General features: G+C 49.9%; 1 protein-coding gene across 2 annotated transcripts; it reads left to right on the top strand.

The window, feature by feature from the left end:
• The first annotated feature begins 772 nt into the window (after window positions 1–772).
• On the top strand, window positions 773–25,235 carry ASB1 (ankyrin repeat and SOCS box containing 1). 2 transcript variants are annotated; one of them, XM_086394189.1, is made up of 5 exons: window positions 773–1,203; window positions 5,314–5,460; window positions 7,091–7,393; window positions 18,045–18,430; window positions 19,612–25,235. In XM_086394189.1, the coding sequence occupies exons 1-5, from the start codon at window positions 773–775 to the stop codon at window positions 19,737–19,739; spliced, it is 1,395 nt and encodes a 464-aa protein (XP_086250315.1). In that variant the 3' UTR covers window positions 19,740–25,235. The 2 variants fall into 2 exon arrangements, with proteins under 2 accessions (XP_086250315.1, XP_086250316.1); XM_086394190.1 differs by having other exon boundaries at window positions 911–1,203; window positions 5,319–5,460.
• The last annotated feature ends 1,487 nt before the right edge of the window (window positions 25,236–26,722 follow it).

The raw sequence follows: 26,722 nt of genomic DNA, 5'->3' as shown, positions 1-26,722 counted from the left end.
ACCTGCAGCCCGGTGGTACCACCTAGAGCATTTGAGCAGCCCCCTGGGGACACCTGCCCCGCCGCTGTGGCTCCCCTTACACCGACCTGGTCCTGTAGTTACAAGGCAGGGCAGGCCAGCGGGTCATAGCACAACTGTTGGGGGTCTCCAGTCTCACCTGTCCTCAGCCACCTGCTCTCCCCCCAACCCCTCCCAAACACCCCTCCCACCCCCACTTCCATCTGCTGGAGCCCTTCTCCCAGGGGAGCATGGAAGGAGCCAAAGGAATCCATGCTTACAAACCAAAACTCAGGTCTGACAATATTTCAATAAGCGTGTGTGCAAGAAAATGATCACCTTGTTCACTAATTTATTCAATAAGCGCTTTGTGTCAGGCACTAGGCTATACTTTGATAGATAGGATCCTTGACTTCAAGGAAGGAATTAGGCTTTCCGGGTGGCTAGTGGTAAAGAACCCTCCTGCCAATGCAGGAGACCTGACACGTGGGTTTGATCCCTGGGTCGGGAAGATGCCCTGGAGGAGGGCCTGGCAACCCACTCCAGTATTCTTGCCTTGAGAATCCCATGGACAGAGGAGCCTGGAGGGCTACAGTCCATGGGGTCGCAGAGTCCGACATGACTGAAGCAACCCCAGCGCACTGCCCCATCAGATTGGCTCCCCTGGGATTCGAACCCGGAGCTAGACCCTTCCTTGGTCCCTCCCACATTCTCCAGGCAGAAGACCACGCCCTCCCAGTGGGGGCGGGGGCGGGCCCGACTAACCCGAGTACTTATGATATGCAAATTAGGCCCCGCCCCCAGGCGGGATATTTTCCCAGACTCCTCCGCTCCTCCTGTGGACAAACACAGCCTAGGCGGTGCCCGACGGGGCGCGCCTCCGACAGCCCGCCCCGCCCCCCGCCCCACCCCCACTCCCCAGAGCTCGTCCGCGGCAGCCCGCGCCCGTTGGGCCTCACGTCGCGAGCGTAGCGGGAGCGCGAGGCCCCAAAAGCCCTTGAGGGAGGCGCGCGCCCGCCGGAAGCCGCGTCCTCGGCACGGCCACTGCCCGCGGCGCCGGAAGCGGTCGCGCGCGCTGTGGCTCCGGAAGTGGTTCCGGCCGGCGGGGTCTCTGAAGCGGGCCGCGCGGGGGGAGGCGGCTGCGGACGGGCTGGAGGCCGAAGCCCATGGCGGAGGGCGGCGGGCGGGCCGGGCCGGCGCCCGCAGGTAACGTGCGCGCGCGGCCGCCGGGCGGCGGGGGCGGCGGGGGCGGCGGGGGCCGAGGCAGTCGCGCCCAAGCCGCGTCGGCTCGTGACCGGCAGGGCCTCACGGAGCCGCCGGGGTCGGTCAGCGCGGCTCGCCGGGGCCCGGGTGCTCGGCTTCCTCTCCTGTGGAGCTTGCGTGGTCACTGTCAGCCCGCTGGCCTGGGGGGTTGGAGGCGACACCCCCCGCCCCCAACCGTCGAGGACGTAGGTCATTCTCCAGTTCTGAGCGCACCAGAGGTGTGGAAAGCCGCGGGGGTCAGCCCTTATTTCTGTTGCCCCCACCCCAGCTCTAGCACGGGCAAGGGACCGCGATAACGCCACCTCCAGCGAGCTGTCAGTGACACAGCAGGTCCGCTGCAGGGGCCCTGGCCCCCCGCCGGGGAGGCAGCCCTGACAGACTTTAGCGGGCTAGAAAGGCTCCCGCCCACTGCCCAGAATAGCCACGGGACTGGGGGGTCACCACCTTGAAATCTTCTGCTGTGCAGGTGTGAATCTGCAGGGGGAGTGCATTTGCTCGCGGTCGGGAGCGGCTTCCTCTCAATCTGTGGGCTGGGGTGGGTGGGTGGCGGTTCCCCTCCGTGCCTGTTTGAGTTTGCCCTGGGTACTAGGTGCTTCTGTGTGCTGCGGACGGTACACGCACGTCCAATGAGATACCCCTCCAGAGTTAGTTAGGTAGTAATAAACTAAGAATTGTTTTACTCTTACTCCTAAATGTGCCAGAATTTAAGATATAATGTTGATTTGGAGACAGGTGCAAGTAGTGCTTTTCATCCTTCCCTCCATTCATTCATCCAATGAACAGTTGATTGAGGAACTGATACCCCAGTGAACAAAAACACAAACAAAGCCCCTTCCATCCCAGGCTTTGGTTGGTATCGACTAGCCCCAGGTACAGCCAGACCTTAGGGTCCTGGACATCATTTCCTGTGAGAGTGAGGGAAGGACTGAGAGGAGTCCAGTAGGATGAGGAGGGTTGCCAGCTGCTTCCCGGTGTGGAGGGTGGTCTGGGGGAAGGAAGGCAGACTGACTCTGCCCTGCACACAGGCACCCTAATATCCAGGCGGTGCTGTTTTAGCGTTTACTGTGTTGCTGGCCTGGGAGTAGAGGGGTCAAGTTTGATGCTTAAGTGGTGTATGGTTGTTGGAGAAGCTGATCAGAAAAATGCAAACAAAGTTACCTTGAATCTGGAGCTCGTGGGTGGTAGGTTGGAAGAGGCCAACAAGGGCAGGCTTGGAGGAGAACTTCGCAGAAGTGTGTCAGTTTCCTTAGACCTTCTGAATCTTATTCCTGCTTTGAACTTTTCCACTCTGTGGGTAACTCAGTGGAGAATAACTTCTGGAGGAGGATTGGCCTGGGGGCCCACGGGCTTCTCGATGCCTTGATCTGCTGAGGCCTGGTCATGGCGGGTGCTTGAGTGACCCTCCCTGCTCTGCTCAATGACCTGGGGCCTTTGTGTCTAACCTCTGCTAATGAACTGTCAAATCCTGGAGTGTACTATGGCCCAGTCCTGTACACAGTAGGTAGGCAAAACATCTGATTTGGATATGAAAAGCAGCTTCAGGATTGGAGAGCCCACCTGTGGCAGGGTCACAGGCTAGGCCGCCTGGCACTGTGGGGACTTGGTGAAGCAGTCTGAGTTCATGCTCTTTCCTTCTGCCTCCTGTCTATGTAATTAAGTTTATAGAACTCTTAATTATCTGGAGATGTTTAAGCTTCCACGTTGAGGTGAGGAGCTCAATCACAGTTGCCCTTTGAGAACCCAGAGGGTTACCAGAGCTCCGCCACAGTCAGAAATCCTTCTTTGACTTTACAGCTGACCCTCCATATTTGAGGTTCCGCATCCAAGGATCAGCCAGCCGTGGACTGTGTAGTGTAGTGTGTTTTTAGTGAAAAAAATCTGTGTGCGAATGGACCCACGTAGTTCAGACCATGCTATTCAAGGGTCAGCTGTAGGTATGTCATCGTACAAAATTTGTTGACTACAGTTCACCGTTGGGACAACTTGGGGATCCTCTGCATGTGAGGTTCCCGGACATCTGGGGATTCCACCAGGCACCAACCACAGTGCAGTGTTGTGGTATTTACTGCTGAAAATATCCACATATAAGTGGACCCCTGCAGATCAAACAAGCATTGTTGAAGAGTGAATAGTATTTGGGGTCTAGTCCATTCAGGATGTGATAGCAGAGTAGACTGGATGGCTTATAAACAACAGAAATTTATTTTTCACAGCTCTGGTGGCTGGTAAGTCCAGGACCAAGGTACTGGCATATTTCGTGTCCAGTGAGGGCTTCCTGGTTCATAGATGGCCATCTTCTTGCCGTGTCCTCACGTGGCAGAGGGCCATGGAACTCTCCAGGGTCTCTTTTATAAAGGTGCTAATCCTATTCATGACAGCTTCGTCCTCGTGACCTAATTAACCACTAAGGTCCTACCTACCTCTTAATAATCACCTGGGTGTTAGGACTCCTAGCATATCATTTGGCAGAACATTTTGGGAGACACGAGCATCCCATTTATAGCAACTACTCTTCCCATTCCTCACTTAACTTTGATGCCCCTTTCTGACTTCCCTGGTGGCTCAGACGGTAAAGCGTCTGTCTACAACGTGGGAGACCCGGGTTCGATCCCTGGGTTGGGAAGATCCCTTGGAGAAGGAAATGGCAATCCACTCCAGTACTATTGCCTGGAAAATCCCATGGACAGAGGAGCCTAGTAGGCTACAGTCCATGGAGTTGCAAAGGGTCGGACACGACTGAGCGACTTCACTCACTCTGACATATTATGTTATTTACGTTAAGCTCTTTTCTGGGCAATTGATTGTTTTATTTATCTTTTGATTCTAATGAGAGAATTTCTATTGTCTAGTAGGGTAGATGTCTTCTCATACATACTGAATAAGCCGAAAGTGTTTCTTATTTTTATTTCCAAATAAACCTTTAGAATATTTTGGTCATATCTCATGTAAAGGCCCCAGAGAGATTTGTTAAATCCCTTAATTTATTTGGTATCATTTAAAATTTCCCTAGCCCTGACTCTCATCCCGTACACTGTGTGGTTTGTACCATCCATTCCAGCCTTTATTGTTTCTCAGTTTTATAGTCTTCATTATATAGGTCTGGCTTTCTATTTATATCATTGTATTTTAAACTTTTTTCCTTTTTACTGAGGTGCAGCTTATATTCAGTAAAGTGCACCCATCTGAGGTACCAAAATGTGTGTCAGTCACGGGGACTCCTGTGTGGCGAGGCTGTTGCCTAGATCAGCATGGCAGAGTCATTCGTGTTATAAGGAGCAGTATTTTTTTTTGGTACTGAATTTTGCTAAATTCAAGCATCTATTTGTAACGTAGGAGAGGATTATATGTTTTTTCCCCCAATACTGACATTTTTGGAATAAATTAGAGTAATTTTGTGTTGACTTATTTTTTATTTTTTGGCCACACTGAGGCATGTGGGATCTTAGTTCCCTGCCTAGGGGTGGAACCCAGGCCCCCTTCGGTGGAAGTTTGGAGTCTTAAGCACTGGACCACCAGGGAAGTCCTGTGATGACTTTTTTTGATGTATATTTCAAATTTTGCTTTGCTAATATATTATTTAGGATCTTCTCTGTTCTTAAGTAGGTTTGGATTTTGATGCCTCACCCCGCCAAAAGTTTTAAACGTTATATTCTTGCCTGGTTTGATGTTGGGCACATGCTAGCTTTATTCAAGGAGATTTTCTATGTTTCTCTGGCTCTGGAAGTTTCTGGAGGCAGGGGAATGATGTACTATTGTTGAAAGTTGGAGAGCACTCTCTCGGTGGGAAGGGCTGCCCTGGTGGCTCAGGCAGTAAAGAAACCGCCTACAGTGCTGAGACGTGGGTTCGATCCCTGGGTCGGAAAAATCCCCTGGAGAAGGGAATGGCAACCCACTCCAGTACTCTTGCCTGGAGCGTTCTATGGACAGAGGAGCCTGGCGGGCTACAGTCCATGGGGTCGCCAAGAGTGGGACACGACTGAAGGGTTAACCCTGTCCTTGGTGGGCGGCGCCCCTGCTGGGCCTCCCGGAGCTGACAGGCGCCCCTCTCTTCAGTGCAGGTCCTAATCTGAAGGAGTGGCTGAGGGAGCAGTTCTGTGACCACCCGCTGGAGCACTGCGAGGACACGAGGCTGCACGACGCTGCCTACGTGGGGGACCTGCAGACCCTGCGGAGCCTGCTGCAGGAAGAGAGCTACCGGAGGTGAGTGCTGCTGAGGTGCTGCCCAGAGCCCGGGAGCCCCTGATACTTTCCAACTCCAGAGGGCGGGGAGCGAGGGGACTGAGGGAAGCACCATCAGGCTTGTGGGCGGTAGCCAGAGAGGCAGGGCGTGGAGACCTGAGTTCAGGTCCAGCTCCGTCAGTGACCGTCTGGTGCTGTCCGGGTGTCAGCTTCCCTGAGGTTACCCCTGATGCCAGCCTCGTTATCTCTTCAGCAGCGGCCCTGCTCCTTTGCGAGCCTCATCTGGTTTTTACCCTAAGTCGGGTACAAAAAGTCTCCTCCTTGAAGTGTTGCATCGGGTCCCCCGTGTGTCCAGCCTTCCTGATGGACCGCACCTGGCAGGACCCCTGACGTGCTCTGCCCTGGCTTTTCAGGCCCTCAGGCGTCGGCCTGCAGGGCGCAGGGCTCAGCCTCTGGCCCGCTGTCTCGTCACCCAGGGAGATCTGGATGCCTACCTTCTGGCTCCTTTTGTCGATAGCGCCCTGCCTGTTGCCTTGCCACCTCCCGTGATCAGTAGCATCAGAGTCTTGCTATCACGTCTCCCTCCTTGAGACACCCGGGGGAGCACAGAGACTCTGCTGGCTGTCTATGTGTCTGAGATTGGAGTCTCAGATAGGTTTGAAACTCATCTGCAGCTGGAAACTCCAGGCTTTTTCTGTGTGTCTGTTTCCCCTCTGGGCCTAGGCTGGCAGTGAGTTGATGGGAGAAATGCCTGCATATTGATCCTGAAATTTGTATCCCCTTTTTTGTGGACAGTTCCCAAGAGAAGGATTTCTAACAATACAGAAATAGGTTTTCTCCTTCCCTTCTAATGTCTTAGCATCATTTCATTAGAACAGATATTTTATTAAAAATAGTCTCAAATGTCCAGAAAGGCTCATCATACAGAGCGAATAGATGGACTGCACATGAGTATCTAATATCAATGACTCAAGTCAGAAGAAAGTATTAAACTTTTGTGGTACTGCAGATGTAACAATAGAACAAAGGAGAGTTAAGCTAGGTGTTAGACCAGGTAGTTTCATACTGCTTTTTCAAGTACTGTTTTTGTTTCTTCTAATACTTGGGATCCACAAATCTCCAGTGTTTTGATGGTATTTTTCTGTTGGGATATATTTCTTTGGTGATGAGTGCTTGGAGCATTCCTTGGTCTCCTTGGCCAGTGGAAGCGAGTTCACAGCTGAAGGAGGAGCCCTGGCCCGCTGCGTGTTTCTGGGTCACTGCTTCGGTGATCTGGATCCTTGGGCTTTGTTCAGAGCCAGGAGCGTGAGGTGACGTGCGCCTCGGCTGGTGACGTGGTAGGTCTGTGTACTGCACGGCCGTGGCGTTCCTTGACGGGGCTCTCGGTTTGAGTGCCACTTTCCGTGCGGGCTGAGCCTGGCCGGTGTGCCTCTGCTGTGGCGCTCTTGGCGCCGGTGCTGTCTAGCTGTGCCTCAGGTTTCCTGGTCTGTGGGCTGGGGCTCCTGCGGCACGCGTGGGCCTGGCAGGGGGAGTGTGTGAAAGTGTCTCCTGCAGCCGAGCCCCTGGAGGCGTTCTTAACGCGAGGGCTGCCCCCTGCTCCCTGCCGGCGTGTCCTGCACCTCCCAGCCTGGCTCCCTGTGCTCTCTCTCAGCCGCATCAACGAGAAGTCTGTGTGGTGCTGCGGCTGGCTCCCCTGCACGCCCCTGCGCATCGCCGCCACCGCGGGCCACGGGAACTGCGTGGACTTCCTGATCCGCAAGGGGGCCGAGGTGGACCTGGTGGACGTGAAGGGACAGACGGCCCTGTACGTGGCTGTGGTGAACGGGCACCTGGAGAGCGCCCAGATCCTCCTGGAGGCCGGCGCCGACCCCAACGGAAGCCGGCACCACCGCAGCACGCCCGTCTACCACGCCTCGCGCGTGGGCCGGGCGGACATCCTGAAGGCCCTCATCAGGTCAGTGCTTGGGTTGCGCCCCGCCGCCGCAGCGGCCACTGAGGGGCCCGTGTCTGCAGCCACCTTCTAATTCCTTATTTTCTCCCCATCTCAAAGTAGGCTTGTGACAGGATTTGTCCGTTTTGTCTTTTTAAAGAGTTGCTTCTTAGCTTTATCAGTTCTCTTATTTTCTTAGTGGTTAATTTCTATTTTTGTCTATCTTTTTCCCTCTTTTCCTTGATTTTCCTTTACTTTTTTTCTAACTTTTTGAGTTGCATGCTTATTCATTGTTTTCTTGATTAACAATGTAAACTTTTAAGGTTATTAACTTACTTTTGCCTAGAGCTTTGTTTTTGCTAAACTTTTAAAATAGGCATAAGTGAAGTTGATTTCCTCTTTGTTTTTATAGGTTTTGAGGCTCTTAACAGTTTAATAAAAACCTCTGTGAACTTTTAATTTTATTGTATTGTGCCCAGATAATACAGACCATATAATGTCCATGTTGATTCTTTTTTTAAAAAATTATTTTTTAAAATCAGGTTGCTTTGTTGTGGATCCTTGTAACAAAGTACAAATCACAGGTGTTGTAGTTTCATAGGACAAGGTGGTAACTTCAGTTAATGCTATTCAGACTCCTTCTCTCTGTTTTTTACATTTTTAACCGTTGGATCTGCCCCAGATTCAGAGGTCTGTTAGTATCTAATTACTGTTGTGATTTGTCAGTTTTCCCTTGTATTTCTCATAATTTTGCTTACTGTACGTTGATGCTAATTGGGCTCATAAAAATTCTTGCCTGTGGATGATGCCCTGTATGAGAGCAAGAGGAAACCATTGGTTTCATTGAGGGTTCATTTAGGTAACATTCTGTCACTTGTAGTTTGAATCTTAGTGGTTTAAGTAACTCTTTGTGTCTTTGTGTGCTCACTGTTACTATTTGACTGTCTGGGATTCTTTGTTTCTGAGTACATTTAACATTATTGCTGTAGCTGATTTTAGGTTTGTTTCTATTATCTTTCTGTCTTAACTATACAATGTCTGTGTTCCATGATTTGTGTTTTCTTTGCTTTCCCTTTCTGTTGTTTTAGACGGTTTATGGTCTTACTTTAATTGCACTAATGATTGTCATTTAATCAGTTTGATCGAGATTGCATCTTCAGTCCTGTGCTCCAGTGAGTTACTTCTACCACTGATGCTGTCTCTCCCCTCCCTTGCTCTGGAGGCAGTTTGTTCTGTGGTTGGACTGAGTGGAGTTTATTTAGCCGGTTGTCTGTGTCAGGAAGGACTGCGGAGGACTACAGCATTGTTACAGGTCACAGTGGGCGGTTCTGAGGGCATCTGACCCAGTGCAGACATGGTTTTTAAATTAGGTGTTGGAAATATATTTATTATATCAGAAGGTTTTATGTATCACATGGCTCTGGAATTGGCTTTTGGAAAGATAAATGAGGGTGACATGGTTGTTAGGTTAGAGGGATAAAGGAATGCAATGCTTTCCACCCCCCTTCTTTTTAAGGATTTCTAGCCCAAGAATCTAAGGCATTTCAGTACCATATCTTTGCATCTTGGAGAATGTAAGTCATTAATTTGGAAATGGATCCAGTAGGGTCAATCCAGGGCTTCCCTGGTAGCTCAGCTGGTGAAGAGTCTGCCTGCAATTCAGGAGACCCCAGTTTGATTCCTGGGTCGGGAACATCCGCTGGAGAAGGGATAGGCTACCCACCCCAGTATTCTTGGGCTTCCCTTGTGGCTCAGCTGGGAGAGAATCTGCCTGCAATGCGGGAGACCTGGGTTCGATCCCTCGTTTGGGAAGATCCCCTGGAGAAGGGAAAGGCTACCCACTCCAGTATTCTGGCCTGGAGAATTCTGTGGACTGTATAGTCCATGGGGTTGCAAAGAGTCGGACATGACTGAATGACTTTCACTTTCAGTGATAAAGAACCCGCCTGCCAATGCAGGAGATGTGAGTTTGATCCCTGGGTCAGGTAGATCTCCTGGAGGAGGAAATGGCACCCCCCTCCATTATTCCTGCCTGGGAAATCCCATGGGCAGAGGAGCCTGGCGGGCTGCATACAGGCCGCAAAGAGTCAGACACAACTGATGACTGAGCACAGGCAGAGGATCGTCCGTGAAATTTCGTCCTGGTTCCACACATCCCGCTGGGCACTTCAGTCAGTTCATGATGCACTGCTGCTTTGAACTAGCCGCAGGCTTGACTCTGAGATACATGCCCAGATGCCTTTCTTGATACAGCGTCACTCAGACATTCTGTTTCCCGCTGGAGCGCAGGATGTCACTTGTGCGGTGAGGTACCAAGAGCATATACTATTGTAAAGTTTCCTATGTTCTAAACGACCCGATAATTGACTTCTGAAGAATGGAGTTAAGTTACTGAACAAATAACACAACCTACATGTAGTCCAAACTCAACTCCTGCCTTCCCTGTGTCCCTGTCCCTCACGGGCAGGGCACTCTCTGTCACTATTGTGGTCTGATGTCCCTCTGCAAGTAGCCTCCGTTTTGTTACTTCTCATTGCCCTTGGTGTTTTGTTTTATAAAGGTAAGGAGTGGTATTTCTGTGTGTGCAAAAGTTATGTTGATTTATGCAGTTGTTCCATGGTTCCTGGCCAGCGATATTAAAAGCAGTACGGGAATTTTGGAAAATACTCAGGATTAAAATTAACTGGCTCCCAGCCAGTACGTTTTTATGAGCGGATGAAGGCTGTCTTTCCCACAGCTCAGCTAATACCAGATTGTCGTGTTGCCCAAAATGACAAACATTCTGGAAAACATCTTCCTAAGAATAAGGAGGAAACAGATTTCAGTGCTTGAAATCTGGGTCTCTTAATTGGTTGTATGAAATGAAATAGCAGTTTCTGCCTGGTTTGGTTTGTGTGTCAGAAGGTTGTTCCTAGGACAGTTTGTAGAACAGGTGACATGTGCATCTGTAGTGGCTGATGGTGCTCCATGGCATCAGAGGGGAAGCGGGGTGTCCTTTGAGCCCCTGGGTCCGCGTGCCACCGTTGTCTTCCTCAGCTCCGTGCTGCTGAGACACCACGGTGTCTGTTCTGGGGAAGAGACGGGTGATGAGACAGGATTGCCAGCTGTGAGTGTTGGCCTGCGTGTTTACCAAGCCCTGACAATGCTGCTCTTCTCTCTACCCTGGACCCCTGAACGGTGGACCCCATCGTCATCCCTCTTGCCCTCGTATGAGACAGACTCTGCTGACAGCGTCCTTGAGGCGTCTGGGGGCTGGGAGGGCAGTGGGGGGCCGTGCACAGTGCTGCCTTCCAGTGTTAGCTCCAGGGCAGGGCGGACTCTCTCAGAAGCCAGGCTCTGTTCTCGGTGCATCTGATCAAGCTGTGCGTGGTTTCATTGGTCCCAGTACCGCTGATGTTCCCTTTCGCTCTTTGACCAGGGCGGTGTCTGCCAGCTTTCTATGTTGTGAAGCTCCTCTTTTTCCCTCTGTGATTAATAAATATTTTCGTGGATAGGTACTTTGCAACCATGTATATATCTTATTCCTCATCAAATTTTTAATCCATTTATGTATGTTTGACTCATGGTTTCTTGTGGAGTTAGAGTTATTCTGGGCTCAAACGTACTTTGCCTGATTCAGCCCTGGGCTTTGTCATTTCTCCAAGGAGAATGATGTTGAAAAGCCAAGATCTGGACACTGGGAGTGCTTATTGCTTGTCGGGTGTTGCTGTTTGCAGGCGCTCTTACTGGACACGTTTCCATCTACATTCCTGTGTCTATTATACACCCGTGGTTAAAGAGTACAGCCCGAGGCCTTAGTACAGTTCAGCACCTGGACAGCTGTGAAGGTTAGTTCAGGGCTGGGGAGAGTGCTCCCACCTCTGGGACTGCTCTGAGCTGCCCCGTGTCATCCTGCTCTTCTCCCTTTCCAAATGTATGATTTCGACATTGAAAGACCTGGTTCCCCTTACTTTTTTTTCTTTCCTTCTCTGGCTGCACATCGTGGCATCCCCAACCAGGGATCGAACCTGCACCCCCTGCAGTGGAAGCAGTCTTAACCACTGGGCCGCCGTGGAAGCCCCTCCCCTTACCTCTGATGTGCTTCTTATTCCTCGGTGTAACCAGCTTCCTGTGCTCCTGCCCCTCCCACGCGGGGCTCCTCACCTCCCTCAGCAGGCAGCATCCTTAGCGGGCACCGTCCTGACGAGGCCTGGACTGCGGCACTCTGAGCCAGGCCACCCTCCCTGCTGTGGTCAGTGGCGTCTGTTTAGAGTGAAATGACCAGCAGGTCGTTTGCGCTCGGCCTGGGGAACTTTACACGCCTGATAGAAAGCCCTGTGTTTGGGTGTCTCTGAGCGCAGTGACAAGGGCAGGTGCCTCGAGGGCATCCTGAAGGCTCTGTTGGAGAATGAGGCTTCCAGGTCAGGTGGCTCCTGTATCTGCCGGTGTTGTGTTCATCCTCACATCCAGGCTGCCTATGAGAGTCGGGAGGGGGGTTCCTGGACAGCTGTAAAGGTTAGTTCAGGGCTGGGAGAGTGCTCCCCCCTCTGGGGCTGCTCGAAGCTGTAGGCCTTGCAGGCGAATCTGGTGCTCAGAACAGTCTGGCTGCTCTCGATGTTCCGTGGGCCTGAAAGAAGAGCCAGCTTGGTGGGCAGGACGGACAGACACCAGCTGGACCCACAGTGGGTTAAGGTGTTTGCTTTCAGTTTTAGGGATTGCTGTTTACTTTTTTACATTGTGGATTTACATGGTTCCAAAGTCAAATCTGTAAACAAAGCGTATTGAAAGAAGTCTAGCTCCTGTCCTCACCTGCTTCACCCCTGCGCTGTAGAGAACCACTGAAGAAGTTTTGTGGTTTATCCTTGCACGCTGAACACTAAGCACACACGCCTACATGTCGAGATGTGTGTCGTATGCATGTTTGCCGTGGAGCCTTATTAGCAGGGTGGACGGCAGTGTACTGCCTGCTCCTCGTCCTGCATTCCGCACTCGCCAGTGGCCTGGAGGCTGTTCCAGAGCAGCACCTGCCCTGCCCCTTTTCCCTTGTCGGATGGGCCACCTTGGGTTGGCCACCGATCACTCAGTCCCTCCTGATGAACCTGTGGTTGTCACCTGCCTCCGGCTGCTGTGGGTGCTGTTTTAATGAACTGCCTGTGTATACGGCTGTTCGGAGTTTTGCAGATTTTACACATTTCCCTCTGCAGGGATTGCTCCATTTTGTATGACCCCAGAAATGGATAAGACTTCCTTTTTCTTTAAAGCCTGGTCAGTAAGCTTTTGGATCTTCTGCAGTCCAATAGGCAAGAAGTGCTGTCTCTGAGTAGTTTTACTTTGCGTTTCTGTTATGAGCGAGGCTAACCATCCTTTCCTGTGTCTCTGGCTCATGTGCCTGTAGGGCTGTTGATCTCCTTTCAGAACATCTTTTTAGAGTAAGGATGTTAACTGTTCGTTACCTTTTATCCAATTTTTCACTTACTGTTGCTGTTTTTTTGGCATGAAAAAGGTTTTCTTTAATTTTCATATTAAAAAACTTTGTTTTTATATCTTATCCTGTTTGATCTTCCAAATGAACTTTATAATCGACTCATTTAGCTTCAGGGATGTTAATTTTATGTATTTATATTTATAATCAACCTATTTAGGTCTAGGAAGAGTATTTTCATTTATATTAATATGCTTAGTGAAATCTTAATGGTGTTGGGTGTTCTTATCCAAGACTTGGTATGTCTTTCTTGCTTGTGTCTGCTTTTGTGACTTTCAAAAAAAGTTTTTTTTCTAATTATAAAATACAGTTTTCCTCATGCACACTTTGGACGTTTACTGCTAAGTTTATGCTTAGCTGTCTCACTTTAATGTTTATTTTGCCATTAGAAATGAAGTATTTGTCACTTTATCTTGTGACTTGTTTTTGTTTGTATATGTAAAGGCTATTGGTGTAAAACCTGCTACTTCATTGCTTCTTAATTGTGTTTTCATTAATTATCTAGGGCTTTCCAGACATAGTCATGTCCTCTGTAAATAGGAAAAATTACCTCTTCTTTTCCAGTTTTAATCAGCTAATTGCTTTCTCTGTCTAATTGCACTAATACTTTAAAAGAAAAACACGCCTTTAGAAACAGTGGCCAGAAAGTGGGATGGTGTGTCTTGCTCCTGGCTGAGCTGCTGCTCATGTTTGCCCGTTAGGTGAGATGCTGACTTCTGGGATGAAGAAATGTTTTTCATCATGTTAAGGAAATATTCTTCATGTTCTATTTTATCAAGTGTTTTTGAACATGTCTAAGTGTTGAATCTCTAAAGCCTTTTGATGAAAGTGAAAGTGGAGAGTGAAAAAGTTGGCTTAAAGCTCAACATTCAGAAAACGAAGATCATGGCATCTGGTCTCATCACTTCACGGGAAATAGATGGGGAAACAGTGGAAACAGTGTCAGACTTTATTTTTTTGGGCTCCAAAATCACTGCAGATGGTGACTGCAGCCATGAAATTAAAAGACGCTTAGTCCTTGGAAGGAAAGTTATGACCAACCTAGATAGCATATTGAAAAGCAGAGACATTACTTTGCCAACAAAGGTCCATCTAGTCAAGGCTATGGTTTTTCCAGTGATGAACAGGGAGGCCTGGCGTGCTGCAGTCCATGGGGTTTCAAAGGTCGGACACGACTGAGTGACTGAACTGAACTGAAGTGTTGAATTTTGTCATATGCCTCTTTTGCGTTTGAGAGAGAATTGTGGCTTTTTCCGTTCAGTTCAGTCTCTCAGTTGTGTCCGACCTTTGAAACCCCATGGACTGCAGCACGCCACGCCTCCCTGTTCATCACCAGCTCCCGGACTTTACTCAAACTCATGTCCACTGAGTCGGTGATGCCATCCAGCCATCTCATCCTCGGTCATCCCCTTCTCCTCCCGCCTTCAGTCTTTCTCAGCATCAGGGTCTTTTCCAATGAGTCAGTTGTTCGCATCAGGTGGCTGAAGTATTGTAGTTTCAGCTTCAGCGTCAGTCCTTTCAATGAATATTCAGGACTGATCTCCTTTAGGATGGACTGATTGGATCTCCTTGCTGTCCAAGGGACTCTCAAGAGTTTTCTCCAACACTACAGTTCAAAAGCATCAATTCTTCGGCGCTCAGCTTTCTTTATAGTCCAACTCTCACATCCATACATGACCACTAGAAAAATTATATCCTTGACAAGACAGACCTTTGTTTGCAAAGTAATGTCTCTGCTTTTTAATATGCTATCTAGGTTGGTCATAACTTTCCTTCCAAGGAGTAAGCATCTTTTAATTTCATGGCTGCAGTCACTACCTGCAGTGGTTTTTGGAGCCCCAAAAAACAAAGTCTGCCACTGTTTCCCCACCTGTTTGCCATGAAGTGATGGGACCAAATGCCATGATCTTAGTTTTCTGAATGTTGAGCTTTAAGCCAACTTTTTCACTCTCCTCTTTCACTTTCATCAAGAGGCTTTTTAGTTCTTCTTTGCTTTCTGCCATAAGGGTAGTGTCATCTGCATATCTGAGGTGATTGATATTTCTCCTGGCAATCTTGATTTCAGCTTGTGCTTCTTCCAGCCCAGTGTTTCTCATGATGTACTCTGCATATAAGTTAATAAGCAGGGTAACTATACAGCCTTGACATACTCCCTCCCCTATTTGGAACCAGTCTGTTGTTCCATGTCCAGTTCTAACTGTTGCTTCCTGACCTGCATACAGATTTCTCAAGAGGCAGGTCAGGTGGTCTGGTATTCCCATCTCTTGAAGAATTTTCCACAGTTTATTGTGATCTACACAGTCAAAATCACTGCAGTTGGTGATTGCGGCCATGAAATTAAAGGACGCTTACTCCTTGGAAGGAAAGTTATGACCAACCTAGACAGCATATTAAAAAGCAGAGACATTACTTTGCTAACAAAGGTCCGTCTAATCAAGGCTATGGTTTTTCCAGTGGTCATGTATGGATGTGAGAGTTGGACTATAAAGAAAGCTGAGCACCGAAGAATTGATGCTTTTGAACTGTGGTGTTGGAGAATACTCTTGAGAGTCCCTTGGACAGCAAGGAGATCCAACCAGTCCATCCTAAAGGAGATCAGTCCTGAATATTCATTGAAAGGACTGATGCTGAAGCTGAAACTCCAATACTTTGGCCACCTGATGCGAAGAGCTGACTCATTTGAAAAGACCCTGATGCTGGGAAAGATTGAGGGCAGGAGGAAAAGAGGATGAGATGGTTGGATGGCATCACCGACTCGATGGATATGGGTTTGGGTGAACTCTGTGAGTTAGTGATGGACAGGGAGGCCTGGCATGCTGCAGTCCATGGGGTTGCAGAGAGTCGGACACGACTGAGTGACTGAACTGAACTGAACACAGTCAAAGGCTTTGGCATAGTCAATAAGGCAGAAATGGATGTTTTTCTGGAACTCTCTTGCTTTTTCAATGATCCAGAGGATGTTGGCAGTTTGATCTCTGGTTCCTCTGCCTTTTCTAAATCCAGCTTGAACATCTGGAAGTTCACAGTTCATGTATTGTTGAAGCCTGGCTTGGAGAATTTTGAGCAGTACTTTACTAGCGTGTGAGATGAGTGCAATTGTGTAATAGTTTGAGCATTCTTCGGCATTGCCTTTCTTTGGTATTGGAATGAAAACTGACCTTTTTCAGTTCTGTGGCCACTGCTAAGTTTTCCAAATTTGCTGGCATATTGAGTGCAGCACTTTCACAGCATCATCTTTTAAGATTTGAAATAGCTCAACTAGAATTCCATCACCTCCATGTCCACTAGCTTTGTTCATAGTGACGCTTCCTAAGGCCCACTTGACTTCACATTCTAAGATGTCTGGCTCTAGGTGAGTGATCACAGCATCGTGATTATCTGGGTCATGAAGATCTTTTTTGTATAGTTCTTCTGTGTATTCTTTCCATCTCTTCTTAGTATCTTCTGCTTCTATTAGGTCTGTACCATTTCTGTCCTTTATTGAGCCCATCTTTGCATGAAATGTTCCCTTGGTATCTCTAATTTTCTTGAAGAGATCTCTAGTCTTTTCCCATTCTGTTGTTTTCCTCTATTTGCACTGATCACTGAGGAAGGCTTTCTTCTCTCTCCTTGCTGTTCTTTGGAACTCTGCATTCACATGGATATATCTTTCCTTTTCTTCTTTGCTTTTCACTTCTCTTCTTTTCACAGCTATTTGTAAGGCCTCCTCAGATGGCCATTTTGCTTTTTTGCATTTCTTTTTCTTGGGGATGATCTTGCTCCCTGTCTGTTGTACAGTGTCATGAACTGCCATCTGTAGTTCATCAGGCACTCTGTCTATCAGATCTAGTCCCTGAAATCTATTTGTCACTTCCACTGTATAATCGTAAGGGATTTGATTTAGGTCATACCTGAATGGTCTAGTGGTTTTCCCTACTTTCTTCAATTTAAGTCTGAATTTGGCAATAAGGAGTTCATGATCTGAGCCACAGTCAGCTCCCGTTCTTGTTTTTGCTGACTGTATAGAGCTTCTCCATCTTTGGCCGCAAAGAATATAACCAATCTGATTTCGGTATTGACCATCTGGGTGATGTCCATGTGTAGAGTTTTCTCTTGTGTTGTTGGAAGAGGGTGTTTGCTATGACCAGTGTGTTCTCTTGGCAAAACTCTGTTAGCCTTTGCCCTGCTTCATTTTGTACTCCAAGATCAAATTTGCCTGTTACTCCAGGTGTTTCTTGACTTCCTGCTTTTGCTCCAGTCCCCTATAATGAAAAGGACATCTTTTTTGGGTGTTCTAGAAGGTTTTGTAGGTCTTCATAGAACCATTCAACTTCAGCTTCTTCATCGTTACTGGTTGGGGCATAGACTTGGATTACCGTGATATTGAATGGTTTGCCGTGGAAACGAACAGAGATCATTCTGTCGTTTCTGAGATTGCATCCAAGTACTGCATATTCTGACTCTTTGTTGACTATGATGGCTACTCCATTTCTTCTAAGGGATTCTTGCCCACAGCAGTAGATATAATGGTCATCTGAGTTAAATTCACCCACTCCAGTTCATTTTAGTTTGTTGATTCCTAAAATGTCGACGTTCATTCTTGCCATCTCCTGTTGACCACTTCTAATTTGCCTGGATTCATGGACCTGACATTCCAGGTTCCTGTGCAATATTGCTCTTTACAGCACTGGACCTTGCTTCCATCACCAGTCACATCCTCAGCTTTTCCCCTTAGTTCTGTGAATATGATGGATTATGTTAATAGAGTTTCTAATATAGGAACCACCCTTGAAATAACCCCCATGAGGTCATCATGTGTTGCTTTCTTAATGTTTTGGAGTACCTTTGCTGACGTTTTATTGGAGGTTGTAAGTTGATGCTCATAAGTGCAGGTCACTGGTAATTTTTCTTTATGGTGTGACCTTTGTTTGGTTTGGGGTTTATTCTGTTGTTAATTGCATAAGATGAATTTGGGGATTTTCCTTCTTTATCTTTGCTTGAAATAGTTAAAATAGCCATAGGATTGTTGGGTCTTCACAGGTTTGAAAGAATTCCCTTATGAGTTTTCTTGTGTGAGAGGATCCCAAGGTTCTGAACTCCCGTGGTGCCTGCTGGGAGTCATGGGTCCACTGCGAGCAGGGGACGCTCCGGTGCTTGGGGCGTCGGGCCGTCCCCGCAGGCGCTGTCAGGATCTGCTGACCATGCTGGCCTGACTGTCCGTGTGTCTCCCTGCAGGTATGGGGCGGACGTCGATGTCAACCACCACCTGACTCCTGACGCCCAGCCCCCTTTCTCGCGGCGGCTCACCTCCTTGGTGGTCTGCCCGCTGTACATCAGCGCCGCCTACCACAACCTGCAGTGCTTCAAGCTGTTGCTGCAGGCGGGGGCGAACCCGGACTTCAACTGCAACGGCCCCGTCAACACGCAGGGCTTCTACAGGGGCTCGCCCGGCTGTGTCATGGACGCCGTCCTGCGTCACGGCTGCGAGGCGGCCTTCGTCAGCCTGCTGGTGGAGTTCGGAGCCAACCTGAACCTGGTCAAGTGGGAGTCCTTGGGCCCAGAGTCGAGAGGCAGGAGGAAGGTGGACCCTGAGGCGCTGCAGGTCTTTAAAGAAGCCAGAAGTAAGTGGCTTTAATTCAGCTTTGCCTGGCAGTCTCTTTAAATCGGTTGAATGAACCAAGTTGCAGCAATGAAAATAAAATTTCCTAATTAGCACTTGGTCAGAACCTTCAGTTAGGATTAGGAATTTTTAGAACAGTCTTCCAGATTAGTTTCTTTTTAAATTCCTGGACACCAGGGGTTAATAACAAGGAATCTATAAAAATAAACGTTCTCAGAGTTCCTGGGATTATGTTCTCTTTACTCCTTTGCTCTACTTTGTGATCTGAAATTCTTTTGCGTTTATGGCTTTTAAGTGTTTGCTTTACAATAGGTTTCAAGCTCTTCCTCCTCTGGGGCCCTCACTCCCCCTTCTTCAATTCCACTCAAATACCATCATTCTGGATTGTGAACTAAGCCTCATTTTTGCTAGAATTAAGTCTGAGGTTTGCTTATTTATGAAGAAGGCTTTGCCACGGAATTAAGTTGATGGACAGGGAGTTTGGGGTTGATCCATGGCTTGGTCTCGTTATCATTCTCCAGGACTCAGGAGTTGACCCTCGGTGCTCCCTCTGACCTGCCCACACCCGGCCTTTTTCCCGCCTGGGTCTTGAGAGCATCTGAGTGACCACCTTTCCCCAGTCCCTTACCTCTTGAGAACATCTCTGTGTTGTGTTCTTGTTACTGGTTTTCCCTAAACCGATCATTAAAACTTGCTCCTGTTGAGAGTTGGTTACTGGTCAGCTGGAGCCACACTGTTAGGCTGCCTGTGTTCATGCCTGTTTCACGAGGCAGAGACACAATGAGGCTTTTTTTCACCCACAGTAAAATTATCAGTCTACCCTCCTCTGTTGTTTGGTCTGTTCCCCTCAAACCCCTTTGGAGCTTCTGGGGTAGACCAAGAGCAGAGGCTGACAGGGCAAGGATCAGGGCTCGTAGTGGTCAGCTCTAGTTTCTATGCCTAGGGAACTCAGCAGAGGTGAGCAGGTGCTTGGATAGTGAAGACTCTGCTCCTTGTGCAGATGAAGGAGCAGGTAACAGGCCTTTGTCACCAGAGCCAGCTTGCCTCTGAAATTGGGATGCTGGCAGCAAGCATTGGTGTGTCCTGCCTGCCGTCCCCACCAGCCTCTGGTCTGAGGTGATAGGGGAGAAACTGGATTAACCCCCCCTTCCTCTGTCTCTCCTTTCCTCCCACCCGTTCCAGGTGTCCCCAGGTCCCTGCTGAATCTGTGCCGCGTGGCTGTGAGAAGAGCGCTCGGCAAATACCGCCTTCATCTGATCCCCTCGCTGCCTCTGCCAGACCCCATAAAAAAGTTTCTGCTTTACGAGTAGAATTCCGGAGTGCCATTGATTGCAGTGAAGAGGCGGCGGTGACCTGCAGTGCAAGTTGACACCGACTCTCGCCCCGTGACCACGTCCTGTGCTGCCGAGTCCCACCCGGCTGCAGGTGAAGCAGGACTGGCTTTGTTCCCCTGGACTGTGCTCTATCTCAGGTGTTTGGGCATCGGACAGTTTTGGGGTCAGTATCAGTATCAGCCGGGAGGCTCCTACACAACTTTATTTTGTGCTTCCTCAGTCTGTTTGTAAATTAATGCAGTGGGCCTCGAAATGTGAGCAAGTTGGGGCTGAGGCTGGAGGCCTGCTGATATCCTGAGTAGAGAGGACTGGCATCTTCCAGACTGCTTCTGGGTTCACTTCTCAACTTGATGGCTTGATTGCAGTCAAATGAAAAAGGGAGTTTTGGTAAAAAGTAGAGTACAGAGACACAGTTTGTGAACTTGTGAGTTTGTGTTCCCAGCTCCTGGGTTGAACATGTGATGTTTACACACACACGCACACACACATGCACACGCTTTCCTTGCCACCTCAGTGTTCTCTCCATGTGGTGGGGGCGTCGTGTCAATTGGCTTCATTCAAGGATGGTTTCCTGGCCACTTGGGTTGGCTTTACTATCTCAAGGTTAGTACCTACAGTGTTCACAGTCTCTTTAGGTAATGCTCAGAGCTCGACACCTAGCCCCATGCCCAGCTGTGCCTAGCATCATGCCAACAGGTCTCACGAGTTCTCTGCCATTTCACTCTGGGAGCTTCCAGAAGTCCACTGATTTCAGGAGGCCCACTGCCTCCATTCGGACCAAGGACCGTCCAGCAGCATCCACTGCCAGTTCTAACAAGTCCACGCACGCACTGTGAAGTGGAAACTTGACTCGTCTTCTGGGTGGTTCAGAGCTTTCAGTTCCGTGGTGTCCTGTGAACAGAACATCTGGTGTTTGGCTGATTGTGCTTCAGTTGTTTGGACCTGATGTCTCGGTAGTTGCTCCTAGAACTGAACAGGGGGATAGCAGTGAGGTTAGAGGTCTCCTGTGGCCTGCTGGGGGCTGGGGGAGGGAGAGGACTGAGCTGGGTTATCACCTGACAGCTCGGCTGTGGTCAGGGCTGCGTGGCCAGATGTGTGTCATGCCGGCACAGGTGGGCCAGTGGCTGCCTCTTTGAAGTATCCAGGTGCCACTGTTTGCAGGGAAATCACATCTGGTTGTTGAGGCCTCAGAACCATTGTGTGGATCCATGGAAAGTGTTTAGAAATGGACAGATTTCACATCTGTGTTTAGATTTTCTATAAGAGTTGAACAAATGATAAGGGTTTATTTAATTATCAGCATTGTTGTGTGTCTTCACTGACTAGACTACCAGCGTCTGGTCATGGTCTTCGTGATTGAGGATGGAGTTCTGAGTCTGTCTCCTGGCGTGGGTGGACATGTGTTGGAAGCCAGGCAGGCCCATGTGCACACGAATGAGGTCTTAGGGGAGAGAAATCTTCGGTGATTCAGAGGGGAAGATGCAGCCACTGGAGTTCGTTGCAAGCTGAGGCCGCGGCCTCGGAGGCTCAAAAGTGGGCTGTAGGCTGCCGCTCTTGGCTGCGAACCTGCTGGGTGGGTTGCATTCAGAGCTCGGGGTCCCACCTGCAGCAGGAGAGGCGTCCTGAGAGAGGAGGGGCCGCGGGCGGGTGGCAGATGGCATATTTGCCACCAGATCCGAGCACTGCTGAGATTTGGTCTGGGAGAGTGATAGTGTGCCGGTGGCCCTCTCGGGCAGTGGCTTCCATCGCAGCTGTTGGGGGAGGGCTCTCCCTCCTATAGGGAAGGGTTGTAGGATAGCTGGAGCCGCTGGAGAGGGGCGGAGCCACAGGAGGGGGTGGAGCTGCCAGCGAGGGGGCGGAACCACTGGAGGGAGGGTCCCTGGCAAGGCAGCACATCCCCTTCTCAGTCTGGCTAGAGGAGTCTCAGGAGCAGCTCGCTCACCTCACTTTGCACTCCTGCAGCTGCCCTTTGGCCTGGATTCCCTTCCTGGGGCCTGTGCTGCAGGCTCGCAGGACCCTGTGTGCCCTGCCCTGCTGGGCATTGTCTGCAGGGGTTTGTTAGGGATAGAGCCTCCCTGGGGTGGGAGGTGACTGTTCACAGACCTGGAAAGCAGCATCGGGGGCGCTGCCAGGCAGGAGAGGCAGGGGCCCCCGGCTGGCCTGGCACGGTGGCTGTCTGGCTGCTGTGCAGGGTGATGTGAGTGCAGGACTTGTTTCTGGGGGATGGAACCATTTTTCTGGGGTCTCTCTAGAGGACTGGACTGAGTTGATCCTCACTGTTGGGCCTGGCCCAGACCTGGCCAGGGAGGGACTGGGACTCGGGAGGGGTTGAGCCAGGGAGTGGGGGCCCCCGCACCGTGCGCCCCAGAGTGTGGTGGGCTCAGAGCTAGTCATCCTTTATAGAGGCAGGTTGACTTTCTGTGTCCAGCCAGCCTTTAGATAATTTTTTCAGACCCCCAGCAACTGAGGTTCAGCCTCTAGCTTGAAATTCCATATGTGCCACACACGACTCTGAAAACAGCATAGCTATATACTTAGGGCCATTTCTTCTTGTTTTGAGCCTCACGTTACTAAAGCTCCCTTTTTCTGTTGTTGGCAGGGATAGGTAGGGTACAGACTAGGAAGGAGTCTCTCTCTCCACAGAGCACTTTATAAAAGCCCAGTCTCCAAACCCCGGGGTGCCCACTGCCATGTAGCCAGGAAACGTGGACATGGGTGATGAGGTTGTGGCCCAGAGCACTGTGCCCATGGGGCGGGGCACGACAAACCGATGGGCAGGAGCTGGGGCCCCCAGCCTGTCTCAGGAGTGTGCTCACTTGCTAGGGCGCCTGAGGGCCGTTCGGCTGAAGGAGTCCTGTGCTTGGGGCCTTGGCTGCAGTGGACGAGTGGGGCTGAACCTAGGGAGGTGGGGCAGCGCTGAGATCTCGGAGAGGGTTCCACTTTGGCGTCCTGGTGGGAGTTCCGAATGTATTTCCAAAACCTATCAATGTCATATGTATCCGTGCCCTTTCATGTTATTTTTGGTATTTATGTATTTATTTATTTATGCCCTGCCTTGTTCCAGGAAAGGGTTCAAGGTCGTCATGCTTGGTTTTGATGTTCTCTTTTGACGTTTGATAAGTTTTAGTCAACATGTGCTTGTTAAACAGGACGTTTTAAAAAGAAAGGACAATTTCTTTTCAACACAGTTTGCTCATGTTGAATATGTTTCTGTTATCAGGCCTACGTGCCATCATTTTCCCCCTTTCTTCATGGAGCAGTGTAAGAGAGGAGCCTGCAGGCAAGGTTGGACCCAGCCAGGGAAAGTCCGCCTTGGAGAAGAAGGCTCCTCTGTGCTGAGCTGCTTCCTGCCTGGTCCTGAGCAGGCCCGGCTACGGGCCGGCCATGCCTCTCCTGTGGGGCTCTTGTGAGGACACACGGGAGAATGTCTGTGAAAGCACTGGGCACTTGAGCCGTCCTGGTGACGTGTCAGCGCTGTCTGTGTGCATGTGGTCCCTCTTCTCAGCGGATGTGCCTTTGAGGTGATGACGACCTGTGGCCTTGCTGGTCGGCTGGGCTTTGTGCCCGGGGGACAGTGAGAGTCACGGTGACCGTGACACAGGCCTCCTGCACAGGTCAGAAGGGCAAGGATGCGCGTGAAATCACATGGGAAGTCAAGTTTACTCCATTTAGAGGGTTGTCTTTTAGTCTGAGATTATGTTCTTCCTAATTTGGGTGATAAAATGTCCTTTTATGTAATGAAGGTGATAATAGAGGGCAACGTTGTTGGTTTTTTTTAATGCACCTGGTTGCAGAATAAAATGTTGGCTGCCCTTCATCAGATGCCAGAACTTCTTTTTAAGTTGGCCAGGCTCTGAGAACCAGCGTCGGGACCCACAGTCTGTCTATAGCCTGTGTTCACGACTGAGGAGTTCCTCCTGGAGTCTCCAGCGGCCTGTCCGTAGCTGAAGGAGAGCCCGTGGTTCCGCTGCCTGGTAGTCCGGGGACAGGCCCTGTGATCACCGGGAGGGTCAGGAGCGCGTGCTTGTGTCTGTGAAGACAGCGCCATCCCTGTGGTGGTGGGCTGCTGGCCACCCCTGAAGGACCCTCCCAGGAAGCTAGCATGGCTCCTCAGTGCGGCTGCTGCTCACCCTGGGCACCTGAGGCACCCCGAGGCTTGGCGCTGGTGGTGGGTGGGCCTTCTGGTGCCAGGGCTCAGGCTCTTCCCCTGCCCTTGGGGCCGCCTGCCAGGCACTCAGCGGCCGGGCCTGAGGGGCCTGGGTGCCCCGCCAGCTCGGCTTTCCCTCCTGGAAGTGTCTCATTCAGCCGCCTGACATCTCTCCCTGGCTCACTTAGGCCTCATTCTCCTTCTCACGCTCCCCGCCCTCCAACCTGACTCCTTTGATGTGGAATAGAATGACTGAAATGCACACATGAATGGTCAGTGGGATCCTGTCCTCGGAGAGTTCCACGGGAGGGACATGCAGGTTCTGAAGTGCAGTGGTCTGTGGAACATACGCCGTAAATGGTAGGGAGACGGTTGGATGCGGACGTGAGTGAGGGTGGAGGTGGCTTCTGTTGCCTTAACTCATAGTTGCTCAGTGTCTGGAGGGCATGAGGATCCTTTCTTTTTTACATTGCTTGGATCTCAGACCTCTACTGTGTGATGTGTGCGTGTACATGTGTCCAGGTCCGTGTGGTGTCTGAGCGTGGCTGTCCCGTGTGTTAGCACCTCAGTTTGCTGCTGTGGTTTAGCCGGCAGCACCCCTGCGCCTCCCTGCAGTGTTTGCCCAGCCCCCGTGATTTCTGTCTGGTGTTGGGCACGTGTGGTGTGACATGCCCTGGAGCCCACGTGCTGCTGGAGCGCTGGCATCAGCCCTGGGTCCTCCCTTTCTCTTTGATAGTGACCGTGCTTGTCTGCAGCAGCTGGGACCATGGCTGTTGCTACACTTGGGCCTGGTTAGGAGCTTTCAGAAATGGGATGGGCATCTTTGGTAGGTTACTGTAACTGTAATGAATGCTTTACTCCCCGTTGACTCCCCCCAAATGCCTTAATTCTATGTACTGTTTATCTCATTGGAGAGAAGAATTGATCACGTGGCATCTTTGTATATGCACTTTAGGTAGAGGAGTGGCTCTCCGGAGAGTTTCTCATAGTTTGCAGAGAGGGGCATCTGTAAATGGGAGTCTACCTGGCTTCTCTCCACTGCTCCGGGGGGCCCCAGTGCTCCAGGGAGGCACTCATAGTGCTGCACAAGTTTAAACTGGGATGAGCCTGTTTCACTTAGTGGGTTTTAGTCTGAAGAGAAAGTGCCCCTAAAATGTCTGAAACACATGACTCTCCATTGTGGTGACACTGTCCCTACAGTGCTCTCTTGGGTGGGGAGGTGGTGGGGACTGTGTCATATGTGACTTATTTTGACAGTGGGAGGGTGAGTTGTGAAGCTTTGGGAATGAATGAACTAAATAAAGCATTTATTCATTTCTCCATGACTCCATGGCATGTCTCTGTATTTGCTATTAATATTTCAGATACTTCCTTTGTTCCTCACACCAGTCCCCAGGCCCATCTGTAGATGTACACCTCTCCTGCTCTGCTGAAAAACGGCCTCACTTTCTGTCTCAAAAACCAGCTGCCCGTGTGGCAGGGATTGCTGGTTCTCCTTCACTATCCATTGTCTGTGTCTATGATAATAGAATCCATGGTTATAACTGGAGACTTGAATGCTCTGAATAAAGTCTTCACTTTCCAGACTTCTTAAAACTAGATGTGGCTGTTTATCATAGTTCTTCCTGAAATCCCATTAAAATTACAAGGAATTTTAATTTTTTTAAAAAGCATAAATCCACTAAAATGCCTATAAGTGGCAACAAAGTTTTGGAAACTCTCAAGAAAATAGATGAATGGTAAGTGACTTAGCAGTGCCCAAGAAAACGACATCGTAGGAAAGAACGAGAACAGTTGAGGACCTGGTGTTACTGCAGAGCTCCGGGAAGCTCTGGGGCTGGCAGCTCCAGGCGCCTCTAGAAGTGGATGTGAGGGGAGAAAGCGGTAGGATTGGCCAAAAGCCAGTTTGGAAGCAGCTGTAAGTCTCCACTGCACACAGGTGGGCACTTGTCGCTGCCCTAGCCCATTGGGAGCTGAGACGTCAGCGTTCAGGATGTAAAGTCCTCAGCTTAGGAAACAGGCCATGTCCTCCAGGCAGGAAATAAAGGAGAAGGAGGCTTCTTAAGGAGTCTCACCAGCCTGAAAGGAAACACTCAAAAGATACCAATACTGAATGGGACCAAAGAAAATCATACCCTTCAAACAGTGGATACCAGTAAAGAATTCAAGAGAATTCTGAGAATGAAGGCTATGTTTCCAGATTACAAGGACCAGCTAGTACTAACAACGGCACGTGACCAGCCCTGACACATCACTGTGGGATTCCAGATCACTGGGGAGAAAAGATTGTATAACTCAGGGGTCCCCAACCTCTGGGACCAGCCTGCGGCCTGTTAGGATCCGGCTGCACAGCAGGAGGTGAGTGGCAGGTGAGCAAGCAAAGCTTCACCTGTATTTACAGCTGCTTCCCATCACTGGCATTACCACTTGAGCTCCACCTGCTGTCAGCTCAGTGGAGGCATTGGAGTCTCACAGGAGCTCAAACCTTACTGTCAACTGTGCATGCAAGGGATCCAGGTTGCATACTTCTCATGAGGCTTACCACCCCTGTGTGCACACCCCTGTGCCTCCCCACCATCCGTGGAAAAATTGTTTTCCACAATTGGTTTCTGGTGCCCAAAAGGTTGGGGACTGCTGCTATAACTTCTGGAGAGAACAGGACGTACACAGGTTGAGTGAGTTGAGTTCAGTCACTCAGTTGTGTCCAACTTTGCTACCCCATGGACTGCAGCACACCAGGCCTCCCTGTCCATCACCAACTACCAGAGTCCACCCAAACCCATGTCCATTGAGTCGATGATGCCATCCAACC

The sequence above is a fragment of the Bos grunniens genome, chromosome 3, assembly GCF_055505025.1.
Source record: "Bos grunniens cultivar Pamir isolate PY7600 chromosome 3, Bosgru_T2T1.0, whole genome shotgun sequence".
NCBI classification, from domain to species: Eukaryota; Metazoa; Chordata; class Mammalia; order Artiodactyla; family Bovidae; genus Bos; species Bos grunniens.
This window is presented reverse-complemented; position numbering and strand designations above follow the sequence as displayed.